Below are 15,536 nucleotides of genomic sequence, written 5' to 3'. Positions count from 1 at the left end.
AAATGTTTGAAAATGCATTAAAAACACAAAACAGAAATAACTTACTTACATAAGTATTCAAACCCTTTGCTATGGGACTCAAATTGAGCTCAGATGCATCCTGTTTCAATTGATCATCCTTGAGATGTTTCTGTGGTAAAGTCCACCTGTGGTAAATTCAATTGATTGGACATGATTTGAAAAGGCACACACCTGTCTATATAACATTCCACAGTTGACAGTATATGTCAGAGCAAAAACCAAGCCATGAGGTTGAAGGAATTGTCCATAAAGCTCCGAGACAGGATTGTGTCAAGGCACAGGTCAGGGGAAGGGTACAAAACATGTCTGCAGAATTGAAGGTCCCCAAGAACACAATGGCTTCCATCACTTAAAAAGTATGTAACCAACAAGACTCTCCTAGAGCTGGTCGCCCAGCCATACTGAGCAATCAGGCTGGAAGGGCCTAGGCCAGGGAGGTGACCAATAACCCAATGGTCACTCTGACAGAGCTCCAGAGTTCCTCAGTGGAGATGGGAGAACCTTCCAGAAGGACAACCATCTCTGCAGCACTCCACCAAAATCAGACCTTTATGGTAGAGTGGCCAGATGGAAGCCCCTCAGTAAATGCATGACTGCCCACTTGGAGTTTGCCAAAAGGCACCTAAAGGACTCTCGGACCATGAGAAACAAGATTCTGTGGTCTGATGAAACCAAGATTGAATTCTTTGGCCTGAATGCCAAGCGTCATGTCTGGAGAAAACTATGGTGAAGCATGGTGGTGGCAGCATCATGCTGTGGGGATATTTTTCAGCAGCAGCGACTGGGAGACTAGTCAGGATTGAGGCAAAGATGAACAGAGTAAAGTACAGAGAGATCCTTGATGAAAACCTGCTCCAGAGCGCTCAGGACCTCAGACTGGGGCGAAGGTTCACCTTCCAACAGGACAACAACCCTAAGCACATGGCCAAGACCACACAGGAGTGGCTTTGTGACAAGTCTCTGATTGTCCTTGAGTGGCCCAGCCAGAGCCTGAACTTGAACCCGATCTAACATCTCCGGAGAGACCTGAAAATATCTGTGCAGCGACACTCCCCATCCAACCTAACAGAGCTTGAGAGGATCTGCAGAGAAGAATGGGAGAAACTACCCAAATACAGGTGTGCCAAGCTTGTAGCGTCAAACCCAAGAAGACGCAAGGCTGTAATCACTGCCGAAGGTTCTTCAACAAAGTGCTGCGTAAATGGTCTGAAAACTTATGCAAAAAAACAGTTTTTGCTTTGTCATTATGGGGTATTGTGTGTAGATTGATGAGGGAAACAAAACAATTTTGTCAATTTTAGAATAAGGCTGTAACGTAACAAAATGTGGAAAAAGTCAAGGGGTCTGAATACTTTCCGAATGCACCTGTAGATACATGGATTCTGATATGATGCAGAAATGATGCGTTTAGTTTGAACCTTTCATTTTTGATTAGAGAACGAATCGATGTGATTCGATATGGTTCGCTGCACTAACATTTGTTGCATAAATACATTTATTTTCCATTCTACATTAAAATCTGCTGTTGATGGAGCTCATGAGCTGGGCCTCTCTGAGCTGGATCTGTATGAGCTGACGTGTGTGTGTGTGTGTGTGTGTGTGTGTGTGTGTGTGTGTGTGTGTGTGTGTGTGTGTGTGTGTGTGTGTGTGTGTGTGTGTGTGTGTGTGTGTGTGTGTGGACGTGTTTAACATATATAGCACAATTTGGGATTTCACTACCATCAGTTCTTAAGAGTGATTTTCTCTTCTCCTTTCTTTACGGCCATGAAGCGCGCCTCGCAAAAGTGATTGCTGTCCTCGTTATGAAATGATCAACTTTACCCTGTATATCTAAAAATGACCATATACACTGATTGTTTAAAAAACTATTGCCGATAGAGAGCCTGAACAATCAAAATAAAACCTGTTGTAAGCCCCGTTCAGCAGGTATAGCCAGATGAGAGTTGTGTTTCCGGTTTACTTTCACACAATTTTCAACAGCGAATAAATAACAATAAACTAGCAAATTACATAGGTTGTCACTCAACTAATAAAGCCTAAGATCACACGAGCCATGTTAGCCAGTCCAAGCTGAAGGTGGCGCACAGATGTGCAAGATCAGGAACAGGCTGCCTACCTTCGCGTTGGTCAGCGCGCGAAGCTGGGCACAGTGCGCAGTTTGACTAGGCTACTGATTTTGCCTGGGGATGGATCGGCTTGCAAATGACTTGTAGATCAATGACCGTTAACACAGTTACATGTGGTTCGACATGGTTGTCACCAGATATTAGGTCTTTTCGGGAGGCAGAAATAATGTAATATGAGCATTAAAAAAATGCTGAACCAACAATTCTTAACATTTTTGTAGATTTTTGGACCGGCATGCAAAACACGCTCTACCTGCCGGTTGAGAATATTAATTACCTGTATTTACATTTTAGTCATTTATCAGACACTCTTATCCAAAGTGACTTCCAGGACCAATTAGGGTTAAGTGCTCTGCTCAAGGGCACATCGACTGATCTTTCAACTCGTCGGCTCAGGGAATCGAACCAGCGACCTTATGGTTACCGGCCCAATGCTCTTAACCGCTAGGCTACCTGCTGCCGCTAATTACCTGTGTGTTTATCTAATTAAAGCATTATGCTAATAAGTCTCAGCTTTAGCTTTACCTTTCCTTTATATACCTGGGAGACACAATTAACGGCTGGTTCATTAACATATCACAGACACACTCAGGTCTTTATCGGGAGAGGAGAGCCATGGATAGGTCATGACATCATTACAGTAAGAGGTGATTGGCTACTAGTGTTAATATGAGTCAGTGATTTGCCAAAAGGTACAGTACTTTCTAGCTAATAAGTCACTACATGCCAGTGGAGTGACAATGTGCTTATTAACAAGGCTAAGTACCAGACACAAAGACACCAACGGCCTTTATGAAGTCTCAAAATGGTGTCCAGAAACTAGCCTGTATATGATAAATAAAAGCATTTCCCCTTGAGGATGAGACCGAGCATCTGACAGTATTATAAGCCTACAACAACTGCATGGTAAGAGTCCATTTGGCATTACAACAGTAAGCTAAAAGGGACAGGGGACATTAACAGAACAGGGGGCTCAATTGAACCAGTCCATTGTTTGTGCTGTTTAGCATCAGTTCCTCTGAGTCCTTCCTCTTTTCAGAGGCTTAATTGCCGTAAACAAATGCAGTTTAATGGATGGTAGAGAGGGAAAATGGAAAGTAGGGCGCTGGCTCTAATCTGTATTCTCGCTGGCTCTGAGACTAGGCTATAGCAGAGGCTGCAGGCTGAATGTCTGGGCTCCTAATATGGGCTTAGTACAGTAAATTCACAGCCAGAGAGTTGGGACAGAGAGAGCTCAGTGGTAAAGAAGACATAACCTCAAACACAGCCAATAGCCAATGTCATACAAGCACAGGGGCATAAAGTATGCATCTATAACCTATGTTCTACAAACACAGACACATACGGTCTTCCATAGAGCCCAGTGAGCTATAGGGCTCCCGAGTGGCGCAGCAGTCTATGGCACTGCATCTCATTGCGAGAGGCGTCACTACAGTCCCTGGTTTGAATCCAGGCTGTATCACATCCAGCTGTGATTGGGAGTCCTATAGGAGGGTGAACAACTGGCCCAGCGTCGTCCGGGTTTGGCTGGGGTAGGCCGTCATTGTAAATAAGAATTCGTTCCTTATCTGACTTGCCTAGTTAAATAAAAAGGATAAATAAAAAAATAGCCAATACCTTTACCGGACAGCTATCTTCAAATACATAATAATAAAGTCCTGTACTAGGTGCAATTCATATGAATTTCATTGATCTATATTTCACAGTACAACAGTTCTAATATCTCACCTTGCTGCCCACAGTTCAAATAGAAGCTTGGGACCTGAGCGTTTGCTTTGCACTGCTATTGTACACACTATCTCCGTCAAAGGGAATTGGAAACGTGAGAACACCAGATTGTTGGAATAACACAGAGAGGGAATCAGTATTTACACGTACCAAATGGCACCCTATTCCCTATGTAGAGCACTACTTTTGACCAGATCCCTATTGGCCCTGGTCAAAAGGAGGGCACTACATAGGGAATAGGGTGCCATTTGAGACACAACCAAAAACATGTCATCAGGAAGTTTCCCTCCTATTCCCTGGGCTGTTATAGAGGACTGATGATGATGCAGTAGGAGCATTGAGCGGTGCTCTACTTGTAACAGGGACACAGGTCTATAACTTCTTCATCTAAAGGAATGGGAGGAGGAGACGAAGAGACAGGGAGCAAACATTCCCTCGCTCCTGTTCTCAAACAAGCCCAGCAAAATGAGTGCATGATCCCTGACGACATACAGCGGTGACATGAAAAGCTTTTAGCTCTCGCGGCCAAGGATGCTAGAGTACTGAGCAGAGACAGCGAGAGAGAGAGAGAGAGAGAATGAAAGAGAGAGAGAGAGAGAGGGGTATGGTCAAGATAAAGAGGTCTGGGAGATATAGCCACGAGCGAAGAGGTTGTTTTTTATTTCTCTGTCTCTGTCCGCCCGGTACTGTTAGAGACAGCCTAACCTCTAGATGGCTGGCTGACTCACTGACAGAGTGCACTGCAGACACATAGAGGTGGATTTTGCTTGTTAGATATTACTGCATTGTCGGAACTAGAAGCACAAGCATTTCGCTACACTCGCATTAACATCTGCTAATCATGTGTATGTGACCAATAAAATTTGATTTGAGGTGGTTTTTGCTTTGACAATGAGTTTGCACTATCTGAGAGAACAGTAACAGATTTCAGAGAGGCATGGGTATGCACAGACCAATAAAGAAATAGACAGACATACAGACAGACAGACAGAAACACAACCAACCCCAACACACACCACCCCAAAACACACGGGTGTGCACGCAGACAGACAGACAGAAAGACACACCAACCCCATACCTCCTGGTATCGTCATCCTCTTGTGTCCTCTGGGTCCTAACCCAGTTCTCCAGCTGCCTCATGGAGTTGGTTCTGGTCAGACTCTTCTCTGGCTCCTGGGCTTGCTGGTTATGGGTCTGGTTCTGAGGCGGGTCCTGGGCCTTTCCTGCTCCTCTGCCCAGGGTGCCTACCACCTCCCCTGGGCTGTGGTCCCCAGCCCGCTCCCCAGAGCCGTTGACCTGATGTGGGGCCATGTGCTGGGAGACCTGTACCTGGCGGGAGGCTGTAACTGCTGCTGCGATGGCTGCTGCCTGGGCTGGTTGGAGCTTGATGCTGTTGATTTTAGTCAGAGGCCTCTCAGCACTGCCATCCCTCTGGAATCCATACTTGTTCCCTTCACGGAGGGTTCCATACTTATCCACTTCCCTAAGGGTACCATACTTATCGAGCGTCCCATGCTTCTCTCCATCCCTCACGGTACCACACTTACTCCCTTCCCGTAGAGTTTTATACTTCTGTCTTTCATCAAGGGTCCCATAACGATCTGACCGATCTTTCTCAGTCATAGACGTTTGTCTTTCTACCCCTTTCTGGAGGTTGTATTTCTGTCCATCTTTCTGGAGGGTGTATCTCTCTCCTTCTTTTTGCAGTGCATATCTCTCTCCATCTTTCTGTAACATGTACTTCTCCCCGTCTTTCTGAGGTGCGTATTTCTCCATCTGAACATCTTTAGGCACAGAATATCGTTCGCCTCCATCTTTCTGCAAGGAATACCGCTCCCCGTCTTTTTGCAGGGCGTACCTCTCTCCGTCTTTCTGCAAAAGGTACCTCTCTCCGTCTCTCTGCAGCGTGTAGCTCACCCCGTCTTTCTGAAGGGAGTATCTCTCTCCGTCTTTCTGCAGGGTGTAGCGTTCCCTCTCTCTCTGGAGGGTGTGTTTCTCAGGGTCTTTGTGTTTCCTGTCCCCGTCTGTGCGGTCCATGCTGCGGGTAATGGAGGGCTGGCGCGGCTCAAGGTTCCTCTCGTTGTTCTGGATCTCTGGTCGGGTCAGAACCCGGTTGTGGTTCAGGATGTTGTTCACCTCCTGGGGACAGCAGCGGTCCACCTTCAACTTATCCAGTCTGGGAGAGAGAGGGGAGGGAGGGAGAGTGATGGACGCGAGAAAAGGAGGGAGAGGACAGGGATTGACAGGGATTGGAAACAGTAAGAGAAAGAAAAAAAGACAGATGAATGATAAAAAGATGAAGATAAATATACATCAACAAGCCATTACCAGGCAGGTTCACAGAAAAACATATTTTCACATTCCAACAATGGACTCCTGCTGTGTGGGTGTCAGGCGTCTCCCCTCCTCCAACCTGCCTGACTATATGCCTGCCTGCCTCGGGGGACCAGAGACGAGCAGAGAAAGTGAGTGGTTTTTAAAACATCACTGTCTGCCCTCAGCACTCTGAGGGCACAGTGAGACATGGCTACTTTGACTGAGCAGCCATTCACTGCTGCAACCTTTCAGTCTGTTACAGAAAGGCCATTAACAGGTCTGGTACTCCAGAGGGAAATAGCTCAATTCTAGGCTGGCCACAGTCCTTTAACGCCTACTGCGCTCAGGGACAAGTCACAGTGACAGCCACTGGTGACTGCTAATCTAATGCCCCAGTACCTTATGCATTTCTACCTGGGGTTTTCCTAGTATTTCTCAGTGAGGTGAAGGTACAGTAATGGCAGTATGTCCAATTTCTATTGCCAGACTAAGATGAGAGCAGTGCTGAAGTACTTGCAGTGTGCACACATACAAACAAACCTCCAGACGCGGCCTGCATCACGCCGCAATGATGAAGCTAGGACTGCTGGTGTGCTGCGCTTCCAGGACAGTGAAGAGAAGGTGTCACTGTCTATCGGAGTCTCTCCAGAGTATAAAGCGCTGTATGCCCACGTCGATAAGCCTTCACGAACAGCTCACGGCTAAAACACTGCAATTACCAACACCACTAAAAGTATTTTGTTGTATGGAGTGTGAAGTGCAGAAGCAAGAAGAACTAACGCTTCAATTTTGTTGCCTCTGATGTGCCACACCAACAGAAGAAAGAAAGTTTGACTGGAGGCAGTGAGGATGGATACCATTGCTGTGCTGTATAGCTTCTTCTTCCCAGCAATGCATCTTCAACACACCATCTGGTAATTGTCTTCTAAATTGATGCGATTTCTCGCTTCTGCAAGAAATACTGCAGTCTTTCACGGCTGTCCATTTGCTTCCAAAACAAATGCAATCGCTGTTGGTAGATTGCACGGTTCAGTTGGTAGGTTTCATTGCCATAGGTCAGGCAATCAAGGCTGGCTGGCTGCTATAGGAGGGATTTGGGTTTGTGGGCAGTTCTATCTGGGTTTACCCACCTTCTGATTGGCTCTGTGTGGACCAGGGCTGCGTCCGTCATCACTTTCATCCAGGACTCCATGTCTTTGGCCGTGTCTGTGCAGAAGTAGTATGTCCTCATGTTGGAGTGGGTCGCCTAGCAGGGAGGGAGAGAGGGAGAGTTGGTAAGACAGAGGAGTGTGAGGAAGGTAAGTGGGTAACCTTGGCAAGACCACAGGGAGTGTTTACATCACCTTCTTTGAAAGAGGTGTGCATGTGTTTGTCAGTCTGTCTGTGCACACACGCCTGTGTGTTTGAGCGTGAATGTGTGTGTGCATCCCTACCACTCCAAGGCTGTGTAGCTAACTTTAATTACCTGCTAAGGCTTAGGACCATAAATATGAGCGACAGGAAGACACTCCAAGCTGAGTGTTACTCTCGTTTCCTGCTGCAGAGGCAGAGACTGACACTAAGTCAGCGTCCCAATTGGCACCCTATTCCCTATACAGTGGCTTGCGAAAGTATTCACCGCCCTTGGCATTTTTCCTATTTTGTTGCCTTACAACCTGGAATTAAAATTGATTTTGGGGGGGGTTTGTATCATTTGATTTACACAACATGTCTACCACTTTGATGATCAAAATATGTTTTATTGTGAAACAAACAAGAAATAAGACAAAAAAAACTGAAAGCTTGAGCGTGTATAACTATTCACACCCCCAAAGTCAATACATTGTAGAGCCACCTTTTGCAGCAATTGCAGCTGCAAGTCTCTTGGGGTACGTCTCTATAAGCTTGGCCTATCTAGCCACTGGGATTTTTGCCAATTCTTCAAGGCAAAATTGCTCCAGCTCCTTCAAGTTGGATGGGTTCCGCTGGTGTACAGCAATCTTTAAGTCATACCACAGATTCTCAATTGGATTGAAGTCTGGGCTGTGACTAGGCCATTCCAAGACATTTAAATGTTTCCCCTTAAACCACTTGAGTGTTGCTTTAGCAGTATGCTTAGGGTCATTGTCCTGCTGGAAGGTGAAGCTCCATCCCAGTCTCAAATCTCTGGAAGACTGAAACCGGTTTCCTCGAAAGAATTTCCCTGTTTTTAGCATCATCCATCCTTCCTTCAATTCTGACCAGTTTCCCAGTCCCTGCAGATGAAAAACATCCCCACAGCATGAACCTGCCACCCCCATGCTTCACTGTGGGGATGATGTTCTCGGGGTGATGATAGGTGTTGGGTTTGCGCCAGACATAGCGTTTTCCTTGATGGCCAAAAAGCTCAATTTTAGTCTCATCTGACCATTTAGTCTCATCTGTCCCTTCTTCCATATGTTTGGGGAGTCTCCCACATGCCTTTTGGCGAACACCAAACGTGTTTGCTTATTTTTTTCTTTAAGCAATGTCTTTTTTTCTGGCCACTCTTCCGTAAAGCTCAGCTCTGTGGAGTGTACGGCTTAAAGTGGTCCTATGGACAGATACTCCAATCTCTGCTGTGGAGCTTTGCAGCTCCTTCAGGGTTATCTTTGGTCTCTTTGTTGCCTCTCTGATTAATGCCCTCCTTGCCTGGTCTGTGAGTTTTGGTGGGAGGCCCTCTCTTGGCAGTTTTGTTGTGGTGCCATATTCTTTCCATTTTTTAATAATGGATTTAATGGTGCTCTGTGGGATGTTCAAAGTTTGATATTTTTTTATAACCCAACCCTGATCTGTACTTTTCCACAACTTTGTCGCTGACCTGTTTGGAGAGCACTTTGGTCTTCATGGTGCCGCTTGCTTGGTGGTGCCCCTTGCTTAGTGGTGTTGAAGACTCTGGGGCCTTTCAGAACAGGTGTATATATGCACTGAGATCATGTGACAGATCATGTGACACTTAAATAATGTCCAGCTGTGTGCAATCTAACTAATTATGTGACTTGTGAAGGTAATTGGTTGCACCAGATCATATTTAGGGGCTTCATAGCAAAGGGTGTGAATACATATATGCACGCACCACTTTTCCGTATTACATTTTTTCAATTTATTGAAACAAGTTATTTTTTTTAATTTTACTTCACTAATTTGGACTATTTTGTGTATGTCCATTACATGAAATCCAAATAAAAACCCATTGAAATTACAGGTTGTAATGCAACAAAATAGGAAAAATGGCAAGGGGGATGAATACTTTTGCAAGGCACTGTATAGTACACTACTTTAGATCAGGGCTAGTGTACTATATAGGGAATAGGGTGCCATTTGGGATGTGCCCTAACACACAGCAGAGGAGAGGACAGACAGTAGGGGATGTGGGGGGGATAGAGAACGGATGGGTTTGTTACTGTGTTATAGACGGTGTCAATGTGTAGGAGTGAATCGGTGTTGACTGTGATGACTTGTGTGAAACGGTATGTGAGGATAACATGCTCAGAAGGTGGATATAGTATTGTATCAGTATATACTTTCCTTCATATTCTCTCTGCCCACCTTGCTCCAATCACCCTCTTGCCTATTGAGACTAGAAAATCTATTGACTTTATCATGGATCTATGCACAAAGAGCTCTCCATATAAAACACGCATTTCCAGAGATTCTCTGGAAGGAAAGACCAAAAGCGCAGAAAAGTGTGTGTGTTACAGTGTGTTTACACTAGAAAGCAGCATCGCGCGGTGAAACACAGAAGCCATTCACTTTCAATGGAAGGAAAGAGAGAGAAGCAGAGTGGGCGAGGGACCGTTGAGGGATGCGAGCATGGGCGAGGGAGCTGAACAGGGTGAGACTAAAGCTGAACTATTCGAATCCTCCACGATATCGCGACGCGAGTGACCAATGGATGCTCACCATAGCTTCCTACCCTTAATGGATTGTCTGACAATGGCTGTTGATACATAGCACTACAATAACTCAGTACAAAAGCAATAACTCTGCTGTGGTATACAGCGGGAAGACGTGCTTCCGCGTACCGCTGTCTATCACAAAAAAAGGTTTGTTTCATTACAGATATCCATACATTATACAATCCAGACTGACGGACAAGGAGATACGGATTATAGATTTGCCTTCAGTAACAGGAAACAAGTACCCCCCCTAAACATTTTTCCCAAGTTATTTTTCGGGCTCCGCATTGCAACCAACTAGGCCGTCCACTCGCGGAAGCGCAGCGTCCTTAATAGGGCTGTGTCTGTGTGTACAGTACTGACCTTGAAGGCGTATTTCCTGCTGATGTGGTCGTCGACAGACAGCATGGAGATGTGGAAGCTGGGCAGCAGGATACTACCCAGAATGCCCTCCTCCTTCTCATCTACAGGACAGAGGACGAGAAGAATCGTCATATATGGTTTATAATGTCGATACAGGCTTTGGAATAGTGCATTGTGGTCCATCTGGTGGAGGAAAGTCGGGAGAGATCAGAGGAGGGGAACTATCAGCATTCTAACAGGACAGTGGACACTGGATGTACCAGAAACATAAAAAGGTGCCTATGAAGTTCTGACGCATTATCTTCGGTCTGGGTGTGTTAACCGTCTCAGATAGGACCATTTAAACTGGAGTTTATCAGAGCATGGCAGGGAGGGTTGAGCATGGCGGGATGTTCACTTTCTTTCTTTACTAAGAACCCCCAAATCCCGGGCTTACAGCATGTTACACAGTAGGGTACCCAAACCAGACAGAACAACAAAACCGTTTCTCCTCGGGCAGCTTTGCCAAACAGCTATCATTTCGCAGTCAAATTGAATCCTAACAGCGCAACTTGGTAAACAAACACACTGACTGGGGTGTGAGAGCATACAACAGTGTTACTACCGCGTCAAAGACAGACAAGTAAACAATGATGGAATCAATCCCTCTGCTTCTCAGAGTGTTACGTAAAGCTGGGTTGTATAATGCCAACAGTGTGTTGTAACACACCATCTGTAGAGTGCAGCATGACTGCAGCAAAACCAACAGAGCCCAAACTCAGCTTCAGGGTTTACTTTAAACAGGCAAGTACAGCAGAATTCCCTGCAGCACTCCATCCCTGCGTCTGCCCCGCTCTCTCTACTGCTGCTGCATTATTAACTGAGAGGAGAGGGAGAGAGATCGAGAAGATGAAATGAGAACACAGCACCTCCTCCTTCTGAAAGCAACACCTCTACTCACATGTACATACTGTATTACCTCAATGACCTACCTCGTACCCCTGCACATTGACTCGGTACCGGTAGTCCTTCTATATAGCCTTGTTATATTTTTATTGTGTTACTATTTCCTTTTTTAGTTAGCAAATATGTGTCTTCTTTTTTTTAACTGCACTGTTGGGAATGGGCTTGTAATTAAGCATTGCACTGTCAAGTCTATAACACCTGTTGTATTCGGCACATGTGAACAATAACATTTGATTTGATTTAAAAATGGGGTTTCACTAGATTCTACAAAGAAGAAGCAAGGTGACCTTGACCTTTAAGCTATGTGATGATATGAATAGGTTTGATTTGATCATTCTGTGGCGACAGAGATCCTGACCAGAGCCGAACCATCAGTCAATCAGACATGGTCATTCATATTCCCCCAACGACCTCTTTCCTTCCTGCCTTCAGATAGACACAATTCCTAGTCAAAACCTTACCTTTGAAAAACTCATTGACAGACAGCACTTAAGTTCAAATGAAGTGAGTGAAGAAGATAAGAGCGCGAGAGAGAGCTAGATGTTGTTATCAGAAAGCATAGCACGTCAACACTCTTAAGAACTCTTCTCTCGTCTCTTGGTTTGCCAATAAACAGGAAATTCCCCTCCGGGCATGTCATGAAAGAGCTGGCTGATTGCACTCCGGGACCATTTAATTTGAACAATTTATGGAAATTAAACTCTCTGAAACCTGGGAGAATTGTGTTATGTCTACGTCTGCAGCAAATACGTTTGCCTTTTACTGCTAGCTATGATGCACCTGGTGGATGTCCTATACTCAAACTTTGACCGTGTGTTGCGTTTTGAGTGTGTGTGTGTGTGTCTCACCTCTGTAGTAAAACAGGCACATGTCAGACAGCACAAACCACCTCTTCTTCCATAGCTTCATCCCTGTGCTGTCCTACAGGGTAACAGAAGATAGGAGAATCCAGTCAGATACTGAGACAGAGCAAAACATTTGGTAGAAGCGCTTCCTTGCCCTCTGATAAGCTAGGTGAGCCCTTCGACAATAATTGGCAAATTGCTTCCATCTATTCAAGCATTCGCTATCAGATCTAGTGCATAGAGCGGTGTTCCTCAATCCTGGTCCTGGATATCTATAGGCTACTCTTGTTTTTCATCTAGAAATTTGCTGATTTGCTGAATTAGATGCGTAAGTAGAGCTAGGCTAGAACCAAATCCTGCACACCCTGCTGTCCCTCCAGCTCGGAGTGGCCAACTCTGTCACGGAGTTCAGGAAGCAACGTAAAACACTCCCTCTGATCCCAGACGGTTTCATTAACCACAGCTATCTCCTCCCACTGAAGCAAATTGGCCCGATTTAATTTATATTTTTAATAACTACCAGACAAGTTTCCCATTTCTGTTTTCATAGCTGTGTGTGTGTGCTTTAGTTGGCTTTAGTCTCTAGATAATAAGCTCCAGTCTATTCTCTAACGGCTTCTCTTCTAACTTTGCCTTTCTTTTTTATTCATAACATAAATAATCTAAGACTGTTTTGTTGTTTTTCTGGTTTTCATATTCAGCTTCTTTTGATGCATGAGTAGGAGTACAAAGCCTTGCCATCATACATAAACTATGTCCCCTTTAAGAGAAGACTTTGGTTGTCAGGTTTGAGAAGGAGAAAAGGCACGTCTTTCGAGAGAGAATCAATGCAGCTTTGAAAGGGTAATTCAGCATGGTAGAGAGGGAAGCATACAGGAGAAAGGTTATTGACAACAGTCCGACTCTAGTTGGAAACTGAGTGATGCGAATGTTGATCGTTGTCAGGGAGTGAGGGAGTGTGGGTGTGTTTGTGTCTTGTGTGTGCCAGGGGGTCGAGACACATTGACAAATTGACCCACAGCCAGAGCTTGGTGAGGGAGAGGTAATGCTCAAGTTGCATTGTACAGGTTGAAAGATAGAGCAAAATAGCTCAGCCACCACACGGTTGGTCGAGCAAGTCTGTAAAGTGACCTGATTAATTGAGACAGAGAGAAAGAGAAAGAGAGAAAGTTACATCCAATCAAGGATGGTTGTCACTTTGCTTGAGGGACCAGGCCACCGTATCAGTACTAGCTAAAACAAAAGACTCAGGCTATGTAAATGAGAATGACAAAATGATGCATCAACATTTAGACTGAATACAATTGCCAGATAACAAGAGAGGAGGTCACACACCACCCCCCAAAAAAAACAATCTGATTTCAATACACTGTCTGGGAATACAAATTCAAAGTGAATGTATCTCTTTCTGAATATGAATGAGGATGTCCCTGTTAAATAGATAACTGGATAACCTTTTAATTCATTTATTTATTTCACCTTTATTTAACCAGGTAGGCAAGTTGAGAACAAGTTCTCATTTACAATTGCGACCTGGCCAAGATAAAGCAAAGCAGTTCGACACATACAACAACACAGAGTTACACATGGAGTAAAACAAACACAGTCAATAATACAGTAGAAAAATAAGTCTATATACAATGTGAGAAAATGAGGTGAGATAAGGGAGGTAAAGGCAATAAATAGGCCATGGTGGCGAAGGAAATACAATATAGCAAGTAAAGCACTGGAATGGTAGATTTGCAGTGGAAGAAAGTGCAAAGTAGAAATATAAATAATGGGATGCAAAGGAGCAAAATAAATAAATAAATAAATAAATAAATACAGTAGGGGAAGAGGTAGTTGTTTGGGCTAAATTATAGATGGGCTATGTACAGGTGCAGTGATCTGTGAGCTACTCTGTCAGCTGGTGCTTAAAGCTAGTGAGGGAGATAAGTGTTTCCAGTTTCAGAGATTTTTGTAGTTCGTTCCAGTTATTGGCAGCAGAAAACTGGAAGGAGAGGCGGCCGAAGGAGGAATTGCTTTGGGGGTGACCAGAGAGATATACCTGCTGGAGCGCGTGCTACAGGTGGGTGCTGCTATGGTGACCAGCGAGCTGAGATAAGGGGGGACTTTACCTAGCAGGGTCTTGTAGATGACCTGGAGCCAGTGGGTTTGGCGACGAGTATGAAGCAAGGGCCAGCCAACGAGAGCGTACAGGTCGCAGTGGTGGGTAGTATATGGGGCTTGGTGACAAAACGGATGGCACTGTGATAGACTGCATCCAATTTATTGAGTAGGGTAATGGAGGCTATTTTGTAAATGACATCGCCGAAGTCGAGGATCGGTAGGATGGTCAGTTTTACAAGGCTATGTTTGGCAGCATGAGTGAAGGATGCTTTGTTGCGAAATAGGAAGCCAATTCTAGATTTAACTTTGGATTGGAGATGCTTGATGTGAGTCTGGAAGGAGAGTTTACAGTCTAACCAGACACCTAGGTATTTGTAGTTGTCCACATATTCTAAGTCAGAACCGCCCAGAGTAGTGATGCTGGACGGGCGGACAGGTGCAGGCAGCAATCGGTTGAAGAGCATGCATTTAGTTTTACTTGTATTTAAGAGCAGTTGGAGGCCACGGAAGGAGAGTTGTATGGCATTGAAGCTCGTCTGGAGGGTTGTTAACACAGTGTTCAAAGGAGGGCCAGAAGTATACAGAATGGTGTCGTCTGCGTAGAGGTGGATCAGAGACTCACCAGCAGCAAGAGCGACATCATTGATGTATACAGAGAAGAGAGTCGGCCCAAGAATTGAACCCTGTGGCACCCCCATAGAGACTGCCAGAGGACCGGACAACAGGCCCTCCGATTTGACACACTGAACTCTATCAGAGAAGTAGTTGTTGAACCAGGCAAGGAAATCATTTGAGAAACCAAGGCTATTGAGTTTGCCGATGAGGATGTGGTGATTGACAGAGTCGAAACCTAACAGACGTGTGTGTGTGTGAGTCTGATGCTACACATTTAACCTTTACTAGGCAAGTCAGTGAAGGGGTTAAGGTCCCAAACACCCTCCCCATTATTGATTAAGGGGACCTTAAGATTCATATGTTTTGCTGCAGGCCTTATAATAAGATAATGTTGCTATGTGTCTACAATCTCTGCCACTAAAGGTTGAACAAGCATCTATATTAGTATTTGTGGTTAAGCCCTGGCTGTTGTGAGAGTGTGCTTGCAGGCTGGGTCTGAGTCATACTGAAACTAGATAAAGAGAAGTAACCACTGTCTGGTTTTGATATTTTGATCTTGTGAGACAGTGGAC

At 44.9% G+C, this 15,536-nt stretch overlaps 1 protein-coding gene across 4 annotated transcripts in view; it reads right to left on the bottom strand.

Moving 5' to 3' along the window:
- LOC115180603 (pleckstrin homology domain-containing family A member 5) overlaps positions 1–15,536 on the bottom strand; it is a 174,484-nt gene that overhangs the window by 26,325 nt on the left and 132,623 nt on the right. For all 4 annotated transcript variants that reach the window (XM_029742822.1, XM_029742823.1, XM_029742825.1 and 1 more), the window contains 4 exons: positions 12,244–12,316; positions 10,451–10,551; positions 7,322–7,437; positions 4,954–6,051 (listed from right to left, as the gene is read on the bottom strand). In XM_029742822.1, the coding sequence (XP_029598682.1) occupies positions 4,954–6,051; positions 7,322–7,437; positions 10,451–10,551; positions 12,244–12,316 (1,388 nt within the window). The remainder of the gene's footprint in view (positions 1–4,953; positions 6,052–7,321; positions 7,438–10,450; positions 10,552–12,243; positions 12,317–15,536) is intronic.

This window comes from Salmo trutta, chromosome 40 (assembly GCF_901001165.1).
Source record: "Salmo trutta chromosome 40, fSalTru1.1, whole genome shotgun sequence".
Lineage (NCBI taxonomy): Eukaryota > Metazoa > Chordata > Actinopteri > Salmoniformes > Salmonidae > Salmo > Salmo trutta.
This window is presented reverse-complemented; position numbering and strand designations above follow the sequence as displayed.